This window comes from Habropoda laboriosa, unplaced genomic scaffold (assembly GCF_001263275.1).
Source record: "Habropoda laboriosa isolate 0110345459 unplaced genomic scaffold, ASM126327v1 scaffold380, whole genome shotgun sequence".
Taxonomy (NCBI): Eukaryota; Metazoa; Arthropoda; class Insecta; order Hymenoptera; family Apidae; genus Habropoda; species Habropoda laboriosa.
In genome coordinates this window covers 102,631-127,528 of record NW_017100498.1, presented here as the reverse complement: position 1 = coordinate 127,528, position 24,898 = coordinate 102,631, and the positions used below count along the sequence as shown (strand labels likewise).

At 37.3% G+C, this 24,898-nt stretch overlaps 1 protein-coding gene across 1 annotated transcript in view; it reads right to left on the bottom strand.

Moving 5' to 3' along the window:
- Positions 1-24,898, bottom strand: part of LOC108576119 (NADPH oxidase 5) — a 76,193-nt gene that overhangs the window by 45,354 nt on the left and 5,941 nt on the right. Inside the window, exons 2-8 of the mRNA XM_017939049.1 lie at positions 16,771-16,865; positions 16,562-16,673; positions 12,226-12,323; positions 12,010-12,130; positions 11,636-11,786; positions 10,771-10,981; positions 322-548 (exon numbers count right to left, since the gene is read on the bottom strand). Coding sequence (XP_017794538.1) covers positions 322-548; positions 10,771-10,981; positions 11,636-11,786; positions 12,010-12,130; positions 12,226-12,323; positions 16,562-16,673; positions 16,771-16,865 — 1,015 coding nt within the window. The remainder of the gene's footprint in view (positions 1-321; positions 549-10,770; positions 10,982-11,635; positions 11,787-12,009; positions 12,131-12,225; positions 12,324-16,561; positions 16,674-16,770; positions 16,866-24,898) is intronic.

The following is a 24,898-nucleotide window of genomic DNA, read 5'->3' as shown; positions in this document are numbered from 1 at the left end:
ATACAGTACTAAAACATTAAATGGCTGACGCTTACATGCGTAGTCAGAAAAGTAATCATAGGTTAAGGGGTTAAAGCGAAACCGTGTTATAGAAGTGCCGTGTTACACGGGGGATTACTGTATACGCAAACAGAAAAGGGGAATAAAAACGGAAGAAACAAGTTCATTTACAGGATCGAATTTGTATTATAACTTTGCAAAGCAAGAAGATGAACCTGTGATTCTCTCAGTGCGAAATAATTGGCAAAACATGTTGAAGAAATTTGTCGACTTCCTTATGAATTATATTCATATATTTAACTATAATAAATCATTTCTTACCACAGGCGCGGGCAAGCATGACGTAGCCATTGGATGCCCTATATTCGTACAATCTTGACAGGAATATAGCCACATTGGTTGAGATGAAAATCAAGATGAAAACAATGTAAACGTAATTGTTCTTCATGTAGGGCTTCGTCAGTTGATAAGGACGTAACGAGGCGAGAAATCCTAACCGCGATTTACGCTTCGTTTCTGGTTTTGGTGGCACTAGCCATCGGTCGATACTGCGATTCAATTTCCATTTTTAATAAGTTTCAATTAAATTGCTAAAAATATTCTCTGTAAATTACAATCAATAATAATTTTCTTCTTAAATTTTAACTTATAATGATATTCTTTACAGGAACCCATAATTCACCTGTAAAAAGAAAACAGTTGGTTGCTGCAAACCTACATATGCAGCTGTCACGCGTATTCCTCAAGTTCTAATTAAGTACGTAGCGACAATAAACCCATAAGACCGTCCGAAATAGTAGCAACCCTCTATTAGAACTGAGCTTAAAACGATTTCTAAAACACTTGTTCTGTTTTCCAAGACATGATCAAATCTACCGGCTTCATGACTCTATTACTGTAGGATTGGAAGTTTCTTCTGAATGTTTGTAACGAGTCAGGGTATGCTAGAGTTTTAAGCGTGATGGAGGAATATTTAGGCTAGAGCAGGCGTGTCCAATCTGCGGCCCGCGGGCCGCAATGTGGCCCTGAACAGCACAATATCGTAAACTTTGAACATTATTGTGTGATTTTTAGCGACATTTTTCACGACTCAATTGCATTATAATAAAAAATATTAAAAAAATAAAGGAGGTTTTGTTACTTATGTACGATTAACTGTATTATATATTTCGTATGGCCCAGGCAAATCGAAAGGTTGGACACCCATGGGCTAGAGCAATAGACGTGTGAATGAAGTGTACACAGGGTGAGTTTTTTAACAGTGCCACCTAAATTTACTCGTAAACTATTTGTTGTATCAAAAAGATTTTCAAACGAATGTTGTTTGGTATCAAGTGGGGCATACAATGTAACATTTAGTTTTTCGATAGTCCGCTGTTTTATCGAGATATGAAGGTCACCTAGAATTTTTGTATCATGATGTGTAAAATTTTACCTTGTTGTTCGAAAGAGTACCAAATGATGAGTAAAAAACTATAAGGTATATGGGATCGAAAACTAATAATTACCAAGATATTCTTCAGTGAAAGATGATGGAAAGTTTGTGCATGGAATCGACAATAAAATAATTGGACCGTATTCTATTGAGAGATCATTGACAGGACACAGGTATTCCATCTTCTTGTCTGAAACACTAGCATCTTTACTATCAGATTTACCGTTACAAACAATTTCAACAATGTGGTATCAGTACGACGGTCGTCCTGCACAGTATACACAACAATCACGTTAAGTATTGCAGAGATTATTCCGCAATCGATGAATTGGATGTGGAAGAGAAACTCCACGGCCAGCTTTGTCTCCGGATTTGATGCTACTTGATTATTTTCTTTGGGAATATTTAAAAAATGTGGTTTATTGCGAACCACCTACGACACCTGAAGATATTGTTACGAATCGCGATAATTGTCCCTCATTTCCAGTCAGACCATTTAAGGAATCTACTCGGGATAGGGGACTCGGGTAGTGCTCGAAAGATAGATTATTAACGTACAACAGTTTGCTGTGAAAACTATATATTTGTGAATGAACGTTGTGCAGAGCGCGAAATGTCTAGGCTTACCGATAGGAAAATTGTGTGTCGTGTCGTGTGGTGTTCGCTATTTTATAAACTACGTGTGTGTTGTGATTGGTGGTGTGAAAACTGTCGTAGGTGGTGGAAGTGTGTGGTGATTGGTTTTTTCGGTGTGTTTGGGGTGTGTCTGCTGGTGGTGTGAAAGTGGGGAATTTGTTCTTACATTTGTTATATTGCTTGTCTGAAAATTGGTGATGTCGAAGGTCTGTTTTATTGTCTTAGGGCATGTGGTGTCCAGGTGTGAGAGTCGTCGAATTTTTGGTGTAATAAAGTAATTTGCTCATGCCGGCTAAGACCTCGCTTTTTAGAAGGTGCTGTCTATTGAAAATAGCGATGTTATTGTTCGGCTCGTCGGTACGGCCGAACAACCCAAGCGGCGTCTGTTACGCATGTGACAATATGAAGGATCGTACCATTAGAACATGCAATGGTAAAACTTCCAAAGCACTTGAACGTGTGTCACTCGCTCTCGTTGTGACATTAAAGATTAATTAAGGAATATCTCGGTAATTATTAGTTTTTGATCCTGTCTGCGCAGCGGTTTATGACACGGACGTGCCATAACGGTTATTTTTGAGAATGAGACTTTGATAATTGGCAGCATGTAATTTTAGTAAAAATTACGTCCCGGCGAGAGAAAGTTGGGTTTACAACCCTCTGGCCTCTAAGGCGCTTTCCCTCGTCCTCAATAACCTAGCCCTGCCATAAAAAATGGGTCTTCCGAAGGGGTGAGTCACGAGTCAGCGTGTAACGGTCAAGGGACCGAGGTGACGAACTCGGAGGAATTCCCGCGCTGTTGCCAGACACTCGTCAATTTGACAAAGGACATCGCCACCCCCTCTCTAAGGAAACGCGCGTTAAGGGCGCAAGAGAAGGGTGTCGCGATGCATCTTCTACACGCCGACATGGTGTTTTCGAGAAGCAGAAAAACAGCCAATCGGAAGAAATTAAAAGGGTGTCGCGATGCATCTTCTACACGCCGATTGGTGTTTTCGAGAAGCAGGAAAACAGCCAATCGGAAGAAATTAGTATTAGCAGCGGCAAGTCGACGAGCGTCATCGATTTGCGAAGTCAGTTATCTCTGAGCAACGATAGAGCGAAGTCCTAACTCTGCAAGCCCAGCAAACAGGCTAGGCCCACAGAAACAGTACAGTCTCAGAAAGGTAGAAACTCTTCTGGGTGGTCCTTCGAGTTATTGTAGACGGCACATTAGAGTGCAATAATCCAAGGACGCGAGTGCAACGGCAGAGCGCTCAAAACCTCCACACTGGTCCTTCGAGCCGGATTCAGCGAAAATCCAGCAGTAACACAGAAGTCCAGCTGATCAGCCCACGAGTCATCGGGAACGAGATCCAGTAGCAGCGGTTGCTGAGACCAGTGATTGATTGGCAATCACCCAGCAACCCCGGATCATCCCTGATAGAAGCTCGTAGCAGCCTCCGCAGTGCAGACGCATCAAAGGTGCCTGAGCAGAGACGCAGAGCATCGCAGCACGCTTCGAGGACGCCACTGGACCACGAACAGTTGCAGACACCACGAGTCTACTTCACGGCGAGCTACGTCTGCTGGTGAAGGTCAGGTTAGGTCAACGCGGACAGATCAGGCAGCATCGTCACGCAGCATCCTCTCCAAGTAGTAAGTCCCTCCTTTATTCTAGTTGCGTCAAATAAGTCCAACATGGACGGCGAATTGAAAGCCCTCATTGCCGATCGCGGTTCGATTAAAGCAGCGCTAACTCGCTTTAGGGATTTTTTCAATCAGTCGGGTCACTCGGTGTCGGTAGGCGCGTTAAAAAAGAGATTAGAAGCAAACACAGGCCTATACGATGGGTTCGATACCGTGCAGACAAGAATAGAACGCATTATCGAAGGTACGGACGCGGTTAGTGCACAAGAAGCCGAACGGGAGCATTTTGAGGATGTATATTTCCAATTAATTAGTGAAGTCGAGTCATACATTGAAGGTGCGCAGCCCCCGCAGCGAGGCACGGTAGCAGGTAGCTCGGCAATGGTAACGGGATTATTGCCCGCATTCAGCAATACCCCGATTAGGGCAAATCTACCAGTTATTCAATTACCATCTTTCGACGGCAATTATAATGATTGGATTAGGTTTCGTGATACCTTCTTGTCATTGATACACAATAACGAACAATTAGAAGACGTTCAAAAATTCCACTACCTGCAATCCTTGCTAAAGGGACCTGCGGCTCGTATAGTACAATCCATCGGCATCTCCGAAAGCAATTACCGTACAGCATGGGACGCTGTCAAGGCCAGGTATGAAAATTCAGCCGCGCTTAAACGTCACCACGTGCACGCGTTATTAGATTTACCGGCGATATAAAAACAGTCGCCTATCGCGATCAGGGAAATGTTAGATGATGCAAACAATCACCTCCACGCGTTGAAAGCATTAGGATTGGGCATAGAGACTTGGGACCCCTTGATTGTTCCCATTTTGTCCAGAAAGCTGGACCCAGTCAGCGTTAGGGAATGGGAGCGGCGAAATGCTCCCTCCACCACGGAATCCCCAACACTTCGTCAATTTACGGCATTCTTGGAGGAACGGGCGCACTATTTAGAAAATATTACGTCACTTTCACCGGTAGGGGCAGTAAAGCCCGAGCTAGTAACAGTCCCAGGTAGTCGGAGATTACCGCGTGTAGCCGCTCACGTGGCTAGCGCGTGCGAGGCATGCCCGGTGTGTCAGGCTGCGCACGCGATAGCACAATGCAGCAAATTCAAAGACGCGTCGTTAGAAGGACGTGTAAAAATCGTACAGGATATTCGGGCATGTTACAACTGCCTCCAGACAGGTCATAGAGTGCAAAATTGCACCCGCAACCATTGTAGGCTCTGCGGGAAGAAACATCACTCTTTACTGCATCGAGAGAATAGCTATAAGACCAAGGAGGCAGTTGGAACGTGTGATGGCGAGTCACAAAATACGGTGGCTTGCATCGCCAAGGACGCCAGCAGCACTCCGAACCAAGTGGTATTGTCTACCGCAGTAGTATTTATAGAGGACCGCGAGGGAAGGAAAAGAGAATGCCGTGCTCTACTAGATTTGGGATCACAGGCCAACCTCATCACAACAGAGTGTTGCGATAGGCTGGGGCTGGACCGTTCACGGGCAAATGCGCGAATAGCGGGAATAGCCGCAATCAAGAGCAAAGTTGAAGGAAAAGTCGATATAGAAATCCATTCGCGAATAGAAGGCTTCGGTGCTCGCGTCGCATGTTTAATAATGAGTAATATCACGGAAGAGCTACCGAACATTCCTATACAAAGATCCGCGATATCAATACCTCCTAATATCAAATTGGCCGACACTCGGTTTCACAAGCGCGGAAGGATCGACCTTCTTATCGGAGCAGAACTCTTCTGGCGGTTACTATGCGTCGGGCAACATTCAGTAAATCGCCATCTGATATGGCAGAAAACGCAGCTAGGTTGGGTGCTAGGCGGAAGGCTCGATTCGGGTATTCGAAACGAAAGCCAGGTAGGCAAGTGCCACGTAGTTACGAACGGGCAATTACATGAGCAGCTAGAAAGGTTCTGGCAGGTAGAAGAGGGCATCACAAACGGTGACGCGATCGACGAATGTGAATCGCACTTCGTCGCGAACGTCAAACGTAACCCCGATGGTCGCTACACGGCCAGAATACCATTCAATGACCAAATCAAGGCTTTAGGGAACTCGCGCGGGCAGGCAGAAATTATATTCAAGTCTCTAGAGCGAAAATTAGCCAGGCAGCCTGAGCTCCGGGCTCAGTATATAGAATTCATGCGCGAGTATGAGCAATTAGGCCACATGTCGCGCATTTCGGAAACTAAGGAGGCTCAAAGTGAGTCTTATTATTTACCTCACCACGCCGTCTCCAAGCAAACAAGTACCACCACGAAATTACGGGTGGTATTCGATGGTTCGGCAAAAACAAGCACGGGTATATCTTTGAATGATAGTCAAAAGGTAGGTCCAACAGTTCAGAGTGACCTCACGTCAATTTTGATTAGATTCAGAACACACCGCTACGTTCTGTCCGCTGACATAGCCAAAATGTATCGGCAGGTATTAGTAGATTCTCGCGATATACCGTTTCAGCGAATTCTGTGGCGGACAGATCCGCGATCACCAATAGATTGCTATGAGCTGAACACCGTCACTTACGGTACAGCGTCAGCCTCGTTCTTGGCAACGCGCGTGCTCAAACAAGTAGACGGCACATTAGAGTGCAATAATCCAAGGACGCGAGTGCAACGGCAGAGCGCTCAAATCCTCCACAGATCCCATATACCTTATAGTTTTTTTTACTCATCATTCGGTACTCTTTCGAACCACTAGGTCAAATATTACACATCATGATACAAAAATTCAAGGTGACCTTCATATCTCGATGAAAAAGCGGACTATCAAAAAATTAATTATTGATACTGTTAGAGTTTAGCTTGCCGAGGTTTATGACATGGAGCAGGCAGGCAGTTATCTTTGAGACCTTTGTTGAATGCGCGTACCATCCGTGCACCAGTATTAGGATGGTACGTGACAAAATTAGTTTTTCCCTTTTTCATCTTTTTAATCATGTTTCGCTAGTTCATAGAATTTCGGACTCGGTAACACAGGCCATGTCATAAACCCCGAAGACCCAAGCGGTGACCTGGCGAAAGACGACGTCACCAAGTCCGGGGTTTTTTTCCTAACGGTGAACAGTTAGTCACCCCCATCTCTCCCATTTCTCTCGGGAAGAACCCAGTTCTCCTTCCAGAAAAGACACACGCCAAGGGCGCAATGTAAGGGAGGACACGAGGAAAGGGAAACGGGAGTGCTGGGACCGGTCAGGGTTTTTAGGGGAGTAACAGAAGAGAGATTATAGAGACAAGACAGTCAGAAGCGTCACTCGTTACTACGGTCCCAAAGCCGTTATCAACCTTTGGGTGGTCCTTCAAGAAAACTATAGACGGCACGTAGTGCAATATTCAGGGCTCGAGTACACCCTAACAGATACTAAACAACTTTCGTTTAAAATTTTTTTTTGATAAAATAAATAGTTTACGAGTAAATTTAGGTGGTACGGTTAAAAAACTCACCCTGTATACAGTATATTTCGGTCAGAGTGTTTGAAATTATGTTGTGAACGGAGGGTGCGTGGCTACCTAGGAATTTGGCGAATGCGACTGAACGTCACCTAGGAATGTTTCTATGTATATAGAGCATGTTTGAAACGAGTGAAGGAATAGGGTAATATGTGGAATGAGGGAGAATCTGAGAGTGCATGGATATGTGGTGTGGAAGATGCGTGCACGAGTTAGTGAAGAATTCGCTGTTATCGAGAGTTGAATGTGAGAGTAACTCTGCGAGAGAACTCGCAAGTATTTTAAGTAAGTTTGATAAATATATAGGGTGTCCAATTTTAATCTATAAATGCGAACTATTCGTAAACTACCTGCTGAGTGAAAAATAATTCAGAGAGGAATTGAATGATTTCGAGGGGGATATAATCTGGTGCAATTAGTTTTTTTGTAGATGAACGCGTAGAGGCCATATAAAGGAGACATACGTTTTCTTAAATGGAATCATACAATTTTTAATGCATTAGTCGATGCAGCTCCTTATCTCCTATAAAAAAGTATTAAGGTATTTACATATGTCGGAAAACCATTAGTTTAAGATATTTTTAGTCTCAATATTGCAAAGTTGTACAGTAGAATTCCGATAATCCGGTAGACTCGATACTTGGACAGTGCCGGATTGTCAAATATGCCTGATTATTGGATTATATATACACTACCGGCCGAAGGTTTCGAATCACCTGCTAATTTACGGTAAAATTGAATCCGCTGCTAATTTTTTATAGATTTGTAGTATCGGGGCCTCCATACCCAAATAGGAAACCGACAAGGGAGAATAGAGAGGAGGGAGTGGTCGTAGCGCGCCAAGCTTCGGCTTGGTAAGCCGAAGGTCCTGGGTTCGATTCCCGTTTTGGGTCCCTCAATATTTTTTCGTCGTCGGTTCCTACATATGGGGGCTCGTCCGGGAAGGAGGCATCTACGGCTGCATGAAGCCAGGCGCCTGTGAGATGAAAGAAACACGTGAGAGGGTTGTGCACGTCTCCCAAAAAGAGTTGAGAAACAGAGTTTCGGCTGAGAGTGCCACTGTGTGGGGAGAGTGTACCCCACAGTGTTGAGTTGAGTTGTGTTGCATTGAGGGACATTCGAGGGCGACTGTCAGTTCAGGATGGCCGAGTGTAGTATCGGGGCCTACATACTCAAAAATAAGAAACCGGCACGGGAGAATAGCGAGGGAGTGGCCGAAGGTCTCGGGTTCGATTTCCGTTGGGTCCCTCTCAATACTTTTCCGTCGGTTCCTACAGATTTGAAATTGACGTTGCGGAGATTGATAGTATTTTACCTTATTTCGATTGATTTGAACGAGGAAAAATTGGTTAAAATATCCTTAAAATTGTTAACTTTATTCTGGAAATTTCTGTATAACTTGTAATGCACGGTGATTCCAAACATTTGACCGGTAGTGTATGTATGTAATGTGCTGAAAACGAGGAAAATAATTTAAGAAACGGTCATATCTACACGCAAATGCACTACGACAAGTTGTATTATAATATAAAGCATGCAAAATATGTCCACGAAATTTCAGCTTTCTTCCGAAAAGGACGAAATATTAATGGAAAATATAGAAAACTATCCAGTAATAAGGAATGTTATGATGTGCTCGTGGTAGTTGCAACCAACTTTCGAGCTTTGTCGAATTTAGCACGTGGTGTGCCGACTAAATCTAATAGGTTCGTCTTCGAAGGACCACCTCCGTGATTAGAAGGACAAAACAACTATTACTAATGATCTAAACTTCTTAAAGGAGCGACTCGTGGCGTGGTCAGATGACTTCTGTCGTTCCCTTCCGCGAAAGATCCCACGACACCTTCGTGCGAGGACGCATCGCGGGGGTGAGGCCCTCGGATAGATTGAATACATTTTTCGATAGTGGTAGGGAAGGGTGGTTGGCGAAAACTATTGGTTAAAATCATAGGTGGGAAATCTACACGAAAATGCCACCCCCCAAGCTATAGGTCACTCTCAGGTACCAAGCGTACCCTTGAGTAACGCACGCGGAAATTCCAAGTGCCTCGAACAATGACCGTAGCAGACAATAACGTTAAGACGCGCTTCGCTTCTGGTGACAATATGAATGCAAAAATGTACAAGTGAAAAAAGGGGCGAAGACTCTTAGTCGAAAACGAGACAATAAAAGGTAAAAGCAAGTTCTTAGATTGAAAGACTATGATTGCCGTGGCGTCATAAAATTACCGCTGCTACGAAACGAGCGAAGGCGAAAAATATATACAATAGAACTACATGCTAAGAAATCTAAGGGTCGGGCGGCTGACATACCTGTCGAGGATTAAACAAGGAATATAAAAAAAAAACATTAGATCCGTTAAATTATATAGGGAAAAGAAAAAGTATGGTAGATACAAAATTCTTGAAATACAGAATTCGTGCTTAGGGCTACGCATGCCGAACTATCAGATGTGCCGAACCATCGGTTGCTGAATTAACAGTGGGCATTGTTTTTTTACAAAATGATAGGAGGGCAATGGAACGAAGTCAATCATATAATTTTACTAAAGAATTGATGAAACAGAACATCGAAAGCAATGAATTTATTTAAAAGATCGAATGTTCAAAGACAGTGCCTTGATTGTCAATGCATGCTTGCGTGAAATAATATGATTGACATCGTCCTATTGCCCTGCTATCATTTTGTAAAAAACTATGCCCACTGTCAATTCAGAAAATGTAGGGGCAAGTACTAGGTGTACTAGTATCACTTTGCAATATTGCAACTAAAATATCTCTTAAAATAATGGTTTTTCGACATAAATACCTTCGTACTTTTTTGTAGGAAATAAAGAGTTACATCAGCTAATGCATTAAAAATTATACTATTTTATTTAAGAAACCGTATATCTCCTTCGTAGGACTTCTCCACATCCATCTACAAAAAAAAAATACTAATTGCACCAGATTATGTCCCCCTCGAAATCATTCAATTCCTCTCTGAATTATTTTTCATTCAGCGGGTAGTTTACGAATAGTTCGCATTTATAGATTCAAATTGGACACCCTGTATATTATTATCCAGTGAACACAGTGCTGTTTATTCACGTCTGTATCTTTAAACCACGCGTACGTGGGATTTATCATAAAACAATCCCTACATTACCGACAGTGTCCAAATTTTTCTATTTCAACCCTTGCAATTAGCACTTATTATTAGAAACTCCTTCGTCCATTGTCCATGGTCCTTTTCAATTCTCCAATAGATAAATTTGGCAATTAACCCTCCAATCACCGAATCATGAAAGGACACACATCTCTTGTTCTTTTCTTCCTATCCTTCCTCGCACAACCATTAGAAAAGCAGAACCACACTTCTTTGTTTTTTTCTTTTTCAAAGATCTTTTTGTGTTCTCAATGAGGAACCTGATTTGTGTTTACTAATTTACGACAGTCTGGAAGTCGTCGTAACCTCGTGTTGCAAGACTTACAAACTTGCGAGATCTCGTTTTGAAATCGCGATTGATACGACGGTACAGTTACGCCAATTTTATAGTAATTTTAAAACGAATGTTTACCATATCTCACGTGTACCTATTTATCAATAAATTTGTTCACCTGATCGAAAGATTTTCTAGTAGTCCTTCGTGTTTTTCCAATTGTTTCTTCATGGCCTCGAAGGTGATGGCACCTCGATTAGTTTGATCGGCATCGTCGAATAGTGCGATAGTTAGTTCCTCGATTTGTTCCTCGCTGAATTGTATTCCGTTTTCTTCCATACAGGCTCTCATCACGTGCTCTAATTCACGAAGCTGTATCACGCCATCACCTTTTTACAAGATAATAATTTTATAAATTTGTACCATTCGGACAAAATACTTTACAAGAAGAGAATAGTGAAAAAATGTAGTTTTGTGAAACGGTACATCATCAATGTGCTCATAAGGGCAATCATAGTTATCTTATTTCTATCAATTTTTTCCAACTTCTTATTGCATAAGTGTCGTATGTGAGTATAAAATTTGTAAATTAGCAGGTAATGAATTTTTTTCCAACTTCTTATTGCATAAGTGTCGTATGTGAGTATAAAATTTTTAAATTAGCAGTTAATGAATTGTTTTAACTAATGAAACATTCAAATTTTATTCGACATTTTCAAAAAAAAATGTTTAATATGATGTTTAGATATTAAAAGAAATCCAATTAATTTACTTAAAGTTACAATGTAATTGATTTTAAGCAAATTTTGAATTATATTCAAATTGATTAAATGTATTACAATTTATTTGCTTTATTGTATTGAAAATTTCTAAATATGCTACTGGCACTGTAAGTAAAATTATATTTGTCAAATGTATAGTCTGAATGTATGTATGTACATATATATGCACATACAAATACTATGTAGTGAATATGTTATAATTTAATTTATTTCCTCAAATTAAAATTTTGATAATGCTCAACGAAATGTAACGAAATTTACCGTCTATATCGTAAACTTTGAAAAGGAATTTGATTTTGTCATCAGAACTCTTTCCTGCAAATTGATGCATCGCATCAAGAAATTCTTGAAGAGATATTGTTCCAGAATTATCCTTATCGAATATCTGGAATACTCTATCAGTGAAGAATGTCTGAAAAATGAATTTTTTCAGTTAAACTTAAGCTTTCATGAAAAAGCACTAATTGCTCATAGATTTCACCCAGTAATTTTGCTTCATAATACTCCATATTATAAAATTCAAATTAAAAATGATAATAAAAATTTACGAACAGTCGTGTATTACATTGAACAATAAGGGGAAATTGGCAATATTTAATTGAAAATTCGAAATGGTCTTATTGTCTTCTGCTTACGTTCTTCGAAGTGACGATTTTATTAAATTCTTCGCGTCTTATCTCTTTTTCGTTGCCCACCGTTTCCTTGAAAATCATTTCTAGCCATTCCAAACTACGCTTGTCGAAGCCAGCACGTGGCCTTTAACAAAATAAAAAAAGAGGGACAAAATGCTATTTTTCGTATTCAAAAATGGTATTCATTTGCACGAAGTGATAATGCAAAGTTAAAATCACCTCTTATCACTGACGCTTGAAATAAACTCGATAATTTGGGAGGATGTTACGTATCCCAAATTTTCTAGATCAATCAATCGATATAATTTGTCGACAATCTGTAACATATGCGTGTTAGTAAAGAAATGATCGTGTATAAAAATTCTAATATTTTTCATCAATGGAATTCCACAATATGCAATTACATACTACATTCAATGTACATTTTAATATGCATTAAATTATACATATGTATATGATGTCCTAGGCTGGTATTAAGTTAATACAACGTTATGGGATGTGAAATAGATAAAAGATATGACCCATGCTCAAAAATGTTTGATCAAGAAATCATAAAAAAGATCAAAGATTCGTTACGTGTTAAGCAAAGTTGTAGAATGTCTACTAGTTTTGTAACTGTGGAGTTGTTAAAGGTAGAAGGATATTACTATCACGTGCTATCACGTTAAAATTCAAAATTACGTGACATTCGAAAAATGTGAACTGACATATTTCTATTGCTTCAAATCTGTTGGAAACAAATTATAATCACTTTATGTGAAGCAATGTATTTCTACTTTTAAACTTTGGGTTACCTTCAAGGTAGAAGCATATTACTATCACGTGCTATCACGTTGTATCTGATAGCTGTTCGCGAAATGCTGTGAACAGCGTGACGTGATTATAATTTAGATTTAAAATAATCACGAAATCACGTAATAGCACGTGATGTCACGTGACGCGACAGTAATATGTTTCTATCTTAAACGACAAAACGAATGATTGATATCATTTTCAATTATTATTCACATAACTTTGTGATTCAATAAAGGAAACTTTATTTAAAGAGCAATAAATCTCTGATTACTTATATCTCTTTAATAACGCAGATTTTCGAATGTGAATTCATATAAACTCTTTTCATATTCTTGACCTCTTAAAAATGCTAGTCTGATTGCAACATCTTGAAACATCCTGTATATTATTAATTCAACAGTATCTTGTTCAGCCTCGTAATTGATCATTACATACAATTCGGTGAATGTAATTAATAAAGAAAGGGAAAGCTTTAAAAGTATACACTATATAGGACGAGTAATTTAAATCGATTCCCACGAATATTTTCGAAACCTTTGACGATACAGGTTTTGCACTCCAAATTCAACTTTTTGCAAATTAAAATCACCCTTTTGCAAACTCAAGTTTTTCTACAAAATTGTTTTCTTAAACTTTGGTAATAAAAATAAAATCAAATGTAAATTTATTGTTAAGAAATCCAACATTTTACTGTACATAGTGCAAAGATGTACGTTAAATACTTATTTAATAATAATTACCAATTCGATACATATGGAATTCATAATTGAACGTCTTAATCGAATAAAAATAAATTATCTATTCAAATTATCACAAAGGCAAATTAATAACAATACTTTAGTTAAACTTTGAAAATGTGTTGCAGTACTAATTCTTATACGCAAATTCAACATTACATCTTTCTCTTGTGCAGTAAAGCAAAATAGGAGCAATTCTCTTTTTCACTAAATGGGCAATGTCTTATTTTTACCTATAGAACACACTAGCGAAGTTTATACGGAAAACTCTAGGACACCCTATATAGTAGTTTCTTATGTTTCAGTTTTAATATTTTAGCATGTGTCCGCGCTGTTTGTAAATATGTACGTGTTTAATGACCTCGTGAAATTCCATGCCATAAATTTTTATGTACAAGATGTTTTACGCAATTGGACAAAGCGGTAATTCTGAACGTACAAGAAAATAAATGTTACCGAGTTACATCTCAATTTTTCAGTCGAATCAGTGTATTTCCATTAATTAATATTCTGTTCTTATGTTAATAATATAGCTTCACAATACTATTTTTAAACTAGTGCCTATATCTATAGGGGAGAGTCGTGCAGTGCCGGCCACTCTAAGTTTTTGTACTATAACTTGGGTTAATATTGGTGTTACGTACACAGACTAGCCGACACGGCGGCGCCGAGACATCCGCCTAGAGCTCACCCCCTCGAGATAAAATAAACGAACGCGTTTCGTTCCCATCGGAAAACTAGCGCCCCCACTACCAAAACATAAAGATTTTTGGGTATATAAGGGCATGATTTCCGATGCTCGGGGGCAGAGTCACTCTGAACTTTAAAGTAGAGCAGTATTCTTATAGTCGCCGTTTGACACAAGCAAGATCGGGCTCAATTCCCTTTCAAGCAACTGAGCATAATACTTATCTCGTAAGTGTCAACTAGACATACTTGTCTACGACGTCGCCGCGTACTCGCCGTGTAAAGTCGAGAAGGAAGATTCTTGCTCAGCCAGGAATCAACCAGTATACTTTATCTTTAGACCATAGTAAACTTTTGTAAACTCAATTATTATTATTAGAATATATGTAGTTACTGTAGAATTACTTCAGCCTATATTCAGTTAACCATCTCCTGAGTAACATTAGTAACGAATCAGGTAAACTCACAAGGATATATCTTTACCGCTCGAGGTGTATCCGACATTACGATACGCACTGTCCTCACAACCACCCAACCTTTCCATCCTTCGGAGAACGACGTAGTAACCACATACGTCGAAGGTTCCAATCCTATCGGACTTGTTGGACGACGACGTATCACCCACATACGGTCCATCAACCCAAACCAATATTACGCTCCGTGTGAGGACACGACAAGCGTAACCCGTAACATTGGTAAAAATGAAATTTTAAAAAGTAATTTGTAGTACAAAGGGTGCTTAATAAAAGGGGACAAATGGTTTTTCTTAAATTTTCTCATAAAGATAAATAATTCGTGGAAATAAAAAAGTTGCAATTTGCAGCGAACGAAAAATTGTCGTACTGTTAGGATAAACACGAATTTCCACCACCCCTTATACTATGCGAGGCAGGCCATCTTCACGCCGCGCGTCAGTTTTTTAAAGTTGTCACTTCAGTTTATTGATTTTGGTTTTGAGTTGATCTTTGAAATAAAAAGAGTTATTTTTGTGAACGGAATACTGAAATTTTTAACTTTAACTTAGTTAGTAGATTTTAAGGTCTAAGTAATACATAATGTTAGTAAAAATCATTTAAAAATAGAATAGAACTTTTATTTAGGCACGTCTACAAATATCACAGGTAATGTTCCGTCGCGCAGGTACGGAACGCATGGGGTCTTCGTTGACCGGGTTTATGGCACGCTCGCACGAGAAGGTTATTTTTGAGAACAAAGACGCTTCGTAGCTCCGTGATAACGGCACTTTCGGCCGAGGGTTGACCTGGCGGGAATTTCCGACGCGTCACCGAAGGACAGCGAAGATTCCACGCACCCGCAGGTAGGGCCCCACTCCTTCCAAGGAAAAGCGCGCTAAGGGCGCAATGGAAGGGTGAGTGCCACTCAAGGGGCACGTTGATTGGTAATTTGTGCGTACGTGAAAAACCAATCAGCGTGCCTTCTTGTACTTGGCGAGGGAGTCACGGCGGACTCCGGAAAAAATTCGGCAATCGAGAGACATTCGCAAGGAGTCACTCGTGTGAACAACACACACACACAGTTTCCAACCGTACGAGGAGACAACAGAGTCTTCGAATCGCCAACGATCATTCGAGTCTAGAATAAAGTCGTCAATCACATCGTGACGCAGGTTTGCTAACGATCGAGCAAAGTAAACCTTTTGAACTAATTACCCAATATTAATTTGCCGGGTAATAAGTCGTGAGCGCGAACAGTTTTGAAACGATCAAACGACCACGCGACGCGACAGGTAAAGTGATCGATATTTTCTTGATCCGTACACTCCACGTGAACTCAACTATTGCAGCTATGAGAAATAACTTTTGTCGTACGGAACACCAGCGTAAACTTTAAACGTCTTAGAACTCTGGTAATACTGAAGAAAACAGAACGTCGCCGGAATACGTTGCTCAGGGCTATAGTATTCATATGTTTTTCCATCAAAAGTGCAGTCAACTAACAGTATAAGCGAGATCTATCTTTGGCCGGTACTGAACGACTCTCCCCTATGTATGTACGTATTCCTAAATTAATCAATCCAACTCTTAATTATTTATCGAAAGATGATAAAATACTCATATAATAAAAATTATTCATTTAAAAGACCTTTTAATTTTAAGCTTGTAAAGTGATATTGATTTTAATAATTTATAGAGGTGAACATTTTTTACTTACGTGACGAAGACTTACTAGTAATATATTATCATCTTCAATGATTTTGAAATATATAATAAACAAAGTATTGATTGTTGTTTTAAAGACTTTGTAAATATTACAAAAATTTCACAAAATTATTCGAAGTTAAAAATATAGAAAAAATAAATAAATTGACAACTTACTTCTTTAGTAGAAAATATCTGTTGAAATTTCGTGAAAGTTACAGGATTATCACCACACATGCTATATGCAACGCTTTCAACTTGATCAATAAAATCATTCTGCTTATCATTCCTGTCAAAATATAAGTTTAATAGAATGCAGTAAAATAATGTAAATGTAGCGTTTATTTATAACAAAGACTTCTAGATGATTATATTGTAAGTCTTACGTTAGTCTTCCCTTCAAGAATTCAATCCACTCGTCTTGTGTCAATAACTTGTCTTGATCTTGGTCGAATAAAGAGAACAGTTTTTCCAATAACGCCTGAAATGTATATCAGTCTATCATATGTCACTTAAAAGACTTCTAACTTGTAATCCATAAAAGCACGTTATTTCCGATCTTAATCATTTGAATGGTGAAAAATAATAATACCAGTTAAAAAATTGCAGGCCAAAATTTTGGTTAAATATTTGTTTGAATTTGTAAAGTAGATTTTTTCTACTGGAATAATACTAGCACAGCATATTTATGAGTTTAAAGGCAGTATGATTAGTGAAGTGATGTAATAGTAACATTGTTATTCAGCAAAATAAAAAATTTTGTACGTAGCCTGTGTAAAATTGTTTAAGAAATATGTATTTCGATAATTTTTTAATATCTCATTAGATGTACAAAGTGTTCTACATGCAAAGAAGCTTTTTCTTACGGGCCTGCGATTTCGATGAAATCGAATTTGAATATTCGTTAAATACTGGCGCACATGATTAGCCACAATTTGCTTGGTTCACCCAATCTGACTATTCATTTGATATGCATCCATCTCTCCATTTACGCGGATTGACCGTTCCGCGTTGATTCTTTTTACGCGGATAAAAATCGCGTAAATAGAGTCTGCTTGTATGAAAAAAAGAACAGGTATAAGTTACAAAAACATTTAAATTGCATAGGTTAATAAAAAAAATAATGATATTTCAGAGCAGCAAAATAAGTTTTATTCGATGTCAGAATCTGTACTGTAAAACTTAAATCGTAGGACAAGAGGTTAAAAAACAAAAACGAAAAAAGGTCAGAGTTGTGTAATTAGTACGTTCAAGTAAGAATTTGCGTCTCTCTGATATGTAATAAATTCAATGAAAGTTTATAGAAAACTGAACCTATCTGACCGCGTAAAATAGGATCGCGTAAATGGAGGGGTGGGTGTAGTTTAAAAGAATGCAATGAATTTCAATAATGTGTTTATTTTATTAATTGAAAAATTACTGAAAATGTCGTTTTTAATGTCGCGAACAAATTCTTGCTCGGCGAATTAAAGAAGCATGAACCGATAATAATGTGTTCAAATTCTTCACTTCCTCGAACACCTGTTGTCGTTTAATTGAAGACAATTTTGATTATCTTTAGAATAGTGAAGTCACATTAAAGAAATAGTTTATTGTAAAGTTACCGAATGTTCAACCTCGATTTTCTAGAAAACGGAGCCCTATACGAAAAAACTGTATTCCATATTTTAGACTTATTGTAAGTACTTTTACGTGAGGAATCACATTTTTTCCGGTTGTATCATGATTTTCGGAGCATCTTGTTTAATTAATCAAGGTGTAACACATATATACATATGTATATACAGGGTGAGTCACGAGAAGCAGAACACCTGAATATCTTTGTTGGATTTAAAGATATGAAATATGGGTACATCAAAATTAGAATAGTTTCGAAGGATACACATCGCCATCATAATATTATTTTTTTTATGCCATTATTTTCAAGGTCACCAACGTTGTTTTAAATGGAACTGCATACTTTTTTCCTTGTACAATTGTAGCCGACATCTAAACGAGTTCAATTATGTAACACAATATGACCTTCAACCCAGAAAAATGGAGAAGAAAAATGGAGATTTGAATGTATCGCAGCTCAAGGGAATCACAAGGGCTTACACGTTGAATTTTATTTATTCCATTTTTCTGGGTTGAAGGTCATACTGTGTTACATGATTGAACTCGTTTAGATGTCGGCTACAATTATACAAGAAAAAAAGTATGCAGTTTCATTTAAGAAAACGTTGGTGTCCTTGGAAATACCGAAAAAAATGGCATAAAAAAAAATAATACGATGGCGATGTGCATGCTGAAAATTTTATCATATATGAGTGATAATAGAAATGACAGTATGCTCTAGGGAATGTACAGTAATGCCTTGATAGCATCTTGTAAAGCAAGAAATTTCAAGGAAAGTTCAAGGAATTTATAGAGATAATAACTAATGAACATTTATCGAAGCATTGCTACGTGAAGTTATCGAAGTATTACTGTATTTGCTAAGCTATTTATTTCTAATGATCTTTATTTTAGTAAGAGATTTTCAAGGAAGAAGATACGGATTCAACTTATTTGGTGGTGCCTATTACAAAAGAAAAATCTTTTCTCTCTCTAACTTGTCACATATTTAAATAAAGATGAAAAAGAGGATAGGCAATATAAGCGAATGAATGGAAATTTAAGAATGTGAATGCTATTCTAATGTCTGTTCTTCGTAACGGAAGTCTTAAAGTTGCAGCGAAAATCAATCTGGGATTTAATGTTTACGATAAAGTTATTAGTATTGTTTTTCTCTTAGTCTCAATAGGACAGATTTTTAATATAAGATTTCTAATACAGCATTGACGTTCACTGTTAAATAAGTTGCAACATTAATATTACAAGCACTAAGGATTTCATAAAAAAATAAAATTTTCCAAATACGAGTACACGTAGTGCATTTTTAATTAGTTTACATAGGATCTAAAACGTAATTTTTAGAGAGTATGTGGCTTCAGAATAAGAAACGATATTGTTACCGATAACAATTAGAATGCATTATCGATACATGTCTTGGGAAATTACCAATGGGTACAAATGTGTTGTTAATGCTTCCTCTAAACATCTTCAAATCTCGGTTATATTTTGCAAATTTCTTGTTTCTCAACAGTTTGTTGTAATTAATAATACAGTGCATAGTGTATACAAAGTGGTCCACGCAAATGGAACAAGTCAGATTTCTTTTCCGATTATAAGTAGAAAAGAATGTTAGAGGATGTTACGAACCCACTACCTTTCCCCCACACATTGTTATTAGATACTATTATAATATTCCTATTAACATTATTATTATTAACATTATTATTAGATACTATTATTGGATTATTATTAACATTATTATTAGATATTATTATTATCATAACCAAACACCTTTATAATTATAAACCAAAACGCCAAGCAACCCTTTTCCTGACCATTGATTGGTCGGAAGCAAGGTGCCAAAACTAGTATAAAACCGACGTACCTGCACAAGGTCGACAGATAGTGTAAAACGATACTCCTAGAACGACACCCGTTCGAACTAAACATTTAATAAAACAACATCGAACACATTTCTGGAATTTTACGCCTTTAACCAACCCGAAACGAAGGCGATCTCAACCGTTACGGCCCGTTCCGTAACAGAGGAAAAAGATGAATGGTTCAAAGAGAACTATATTTTCAGAACTCTATTCTTTTCGCAAGTGCAACGTGGCACGTGTATTTTACAGTTGCACCCTTTAGTTAAATGGAAACATATTCCTTTACATAAATTACATACTCTTCAGTCATTCTTCTAGTCATTCTGCCTATAAAAATATCAGGGCAATGTGGTCGAAAAATAATTAGTTGGTGAGATATTTTAAATAAATGTCTTTATTAAAAAAAAAAGATACTCAAACGCTGCTCCGTTAAATTCGAAACACTTTATACATCGCTTCTTCATTTTAAAATATCTCACGAACTAATCGTTTAATTACAAAAATTATTATTTTAAGCAATTTGAATCTATCATAACATTCGTACGCTAATTTCAAACAAATGGATATGTATGATATTATTTAAATATACCTAAAGCTCGTTTTAACACAATAATATTTATAACTTGGCTTCTGAATGATAAAAAAAAATAGAAAAGTGTTGCAAATTAAAATAGAAGAAATCATCAGAAGCCTCGAAATATTGGATATGTAATTAAATTATTCAATGGCCTATATAAAAAACAAAATACGTAGTAAGGAAATATTGTTTAACTTATGAGTAACACGATGTTTAAAATTAAAAAAAAAATTGTTCAACGATGTTTCGTATTGAAAGCAATTTCTTTCTGAGCAATATATAATAATATATCATATAGTAAATTATTAGTTTTGCTAATAAAAATTTTTGCCAGATGCTGTTTCAAAAAGATTTTGTTCTTTTTCTACCGTTTTGCATATGGAATGCAGAAAGTTACATTCTGAAATAAGGTAAAATTTGTTTCTTATTATCCTTTTTTTAATCCTTTTTTCTAACTACATACATACACTACCGGCCAAAAGTTTGGAATCACTGAGCATTGCAATTTACACAAAAATTTCCTGAAAAAAGTCAGCAACTTTGAGAATTTTTTATCGTTCGAATCAATTGATATGAGACAAATTGATAAAAGTAGTGTTAGTTTTACTCGTAAACCAAACAAAAACTAATCTCTTATTCTCTTGATGAACGGAGATACCGTTTCTCACACTGTTTATGTGAGTAAGGTGATAACGCACCCCTGTTAGATGAGGTCATCGGTGCCTCGCGTCACCGGCTCTGCGTGCCCGGTAGAGTTAGTCTTCTCGAGACATTAATAACAGAAGGAAGTCACTTCCGATGCGTAGAGGAATAAAATATCCAAGTATTAAAAGCTGAAGCAGTTTATTTAAAACCCATTTTCCCAACAAATAGAATTGAGATAAACTTCAAATCTATAAAAAATTAGCAGCAGATTTAATATTGATGAAAAGTGGGAGGTGATTCCAAACTTTTGGCCGGTATTGTATGTGCATATGTACAGTATATTTATATGAAGAATGCGTGTTCGTTATAGTTTATTTAAAATTGGAGAAAACCACTTTTAAAAAGTTCCGGTTGTTGTAATAGAATGAATAAGTTATATGTAATTTTTTCTACAACTTTCACTTTTGTTAATTGAATATTCATTGAATTAAAGGAAGGTATTTTGTAGGATTTGTTAGTGCTATAATAATGTGCTGATGTAATTATGAAGTTATGTCTGATTATGATGTTCGTAAGAAAGGGAAAACTCAGTGAATAATGGCATTAATGAAATTCATCGTGGAGAGATCCACAGAAAATACTTATGTTAAGAAACGTTAATTTATATACTTGGAAAATGTAGTGTGGCGACCAGCTGTAATGCAGAAGCAAGCATTTGCCGCGCGGACGACCAACACGGTTTATGACGGGCACGCTAGCAAAGCTATTTTTGAGAAAACCGTCTTAGTCTGTTTAATGTTTAGTAAATCTAACAATGCATGTTTTCGTAGAAACTTTCACCAACGGTCTCAATAGCAATTTGCCAGGTCATAAACCAAGGGTTGCTGAAAGGTCCGCGTACGAGCCCAGAGGCCCAGGCCACATGTCTCAAGTACCGGACCTGGAGGAAAATTCGCGGCGCTGTCAAATGGGCTACAGCGGACAATACGCCCCCACCATAATTCGCCGCGGTCCTGGAAAAAGCGCGCGAAGGACTAGCGGCGGGTTAAAGACAAAATTCCTGATTGGTTACGACCAATAAGTTGGGGGTAACCAATCAGGAAAAAGAAGAGGGTGAGAAAGAAGCTCGCGAGGTGACTTGGAGAGTGAGAGTCAGTGAAGCGGACAGTCAGTAAGCAATAAGTAAACTGTACACCTCGTGAGCCAGCTAAATAATAAAGACAAAAAGAACTTACTGTGTGGGTACTAAGTAACCCAGATCACGCACTATCCTCCTATCATTAAATCCAAATCCTACAGTAGCATAAACGCAGTTCTTTCTTCTCAAAGAAAGAAATCTTTAATAAAAAGAGTAAGTTAAAAGGTGATAAGGCACGGATCATTTTTCTTTTGACATACATATGTATATTTTAAAGGGTACATTCTTTTGGTTCTTGAGATATGCGATTTTGAAGTATTATAAAAATAATATTCTTAGGAAAAGCAATTTATTCTCTATGATCTTAATCTTGACACATATTTTCAAGATAACCTAACCTAATCCAAACTCAATTTCCATTTGAAATCGGAATTACTTACGTTAGCGTTAGATTAGGCTCGTACAACGAAACAGAACAGTACTCTAAGAATATACCGACTAACAAACCGTTACGAAGCAACTACAAAAAATGTAAACATTTCTTTTGTATTTACATTTTCTCAATATTTTATTCCATATTCACAGTCAGCACTTTACAATATACAGTGAGGAGCATAACTGAACCAATAATCGGACATTTCACAGAAATCGTTATCTAATCGGCGTAAATGATATGCAATGAAAAAGATAAATTTCAATAATATATTATTAATAGTTACAGTATTCTTGAAGGTTTCCGTATATTTAAAATGTTCATTTATTAATGTATAATGATAAAAATTGAAAGACTCAGTTTTGCCCCAGAGTTCAAAAGTTACATTAATATCGTAAAACAGGCAAAATATTTTTGGTGACCATCGTGTTTTGTTTCCATAGTCGCGTTATTCATTTGTTACTGATGATAGCATCCAGTTTGTAAGTGTTCATCAAGTTGAAAAGAACGAAACTAGCAGTATTCTAGAATGAAGCCACTTCCTCATATTATTGCCAGTACAATCATTTCTCTTCTACAAAATGGTTTAGCAAGATTCAGATTTCTGAAAAATGTTTTGTAAGCCAATCAACTGTTCAACGTATCCGGAAAAAAACATTCTAAAGACTTGTTAGCTGCACTTGGTGGACGTCCGAAAGTATTAACAAGTCAGGATGAACGAAGGATTGTTCGGTATATCACAAGTGGTGAAGCACCGAGTGCAAGGATGGCTGCTGACCTTTTAAAACGTGACATAGGAATACAAGTAAGCAAGTGGACAATTCAAAGATCTTTAAAAAAAGCCAATTTTAAAGCTACTGAAAAAAAGAAAAAGCCTATGCTCTCAAAAAAGAATATTAAAGCTCGTATAGCTTTTGCTAAAAAATATAAAAACTGGACTATTTCTCAGTGAGAAAGAGTCATTTGGTCGGATGAAACAAAAATTAATAGAATTTCATCAGATGGACGTTCATGGTGTTCGATTCGTAAAGGAGAACAATTTCAACCACGTCATGTAAAATAAACGGTCAAGCACGGAGGTGGTTCTATCATGTTGTGGGGGTGTATGACCGTATATGGTGTAGGTACATTGCATCGGATAGAAGGAATTATGAATCAGTACATGTACAGAGATATTTTGGAACATCATTTACTCGAAGTTATTGAAAATATGCCAGTGGTTGAAGACTATATTACCTTCCAACATGATCGAGACCCGAAACACACTGCTAAAAGTGTGCAAAATTGGTTGAAAATGCAAAAATTTTCCCGATTTGAACCCCATCGAGAATTTGTGGGCATTATTAAAGAAACGAGTGCAGAATTCCTATGATTCACCGCCATCATCCGTTGTTGTATTATATACCAGGGTACAGGAACAATGGAATGAAATTTCATCAGAATATTGTCGAAACTTAATAGAAAGCATGCCAAGACGCATTAATGCTGTTTTACGTTCAAAGGGTTTGTGGACCAAATACTGATACCTTTTTATAAGTTTAAAAATTTGTCATCTGTTACATGGTGCAAAACTGAGTCTTTGTATTTATGCTATTATGAATAAATATATAATGATTTAGAAAAATAAAAAATTGTTCAAGTACACTGTTACTATCAAAAATATATTAATTATGTTTTTTTTTTATTATTAACCATTTTAAACGACAATAAAAAATAATTTGTCGTCTTACTGTATGTACAATGTCAAAAGAAAAATGATTCATGCTGTGTAAGTCCCTACCAATTTTTACCACGAAGATTATAACTAATCTTAATACGTACTCTGTTTTGAGTTAATAAGTATACATATATTACAATGAATAATTTTCAATCTAGCGGAACTTTTTCCATTGACCCAAATAGTCAATTCGTTCGAGTTAGTGTGTGCTCAAAGTCAACTGATTTCTGAAGGTTGCTTCCCTACCACGAATGATGTCATCATTAATCTTTCTCTTATAATTTCGATACACATTCTATATGCTACAACATGTATTTGCAGATTTCTTTTTTCTGTCTTTTAACATGTGTACAATAGGGCATAGAAAACATAAAAGAAAGACAAAAGTTAGAATACCAGAGTAGCTGATACAAAAATTGTTATGCAATATTACCATTTTTTTTTTCATATTTTTGCACGAATTGTTGTTTTGTAAATAACTAATAAATGGTAAGAATTAGGTAAATTAATTTACAGAATTTATAT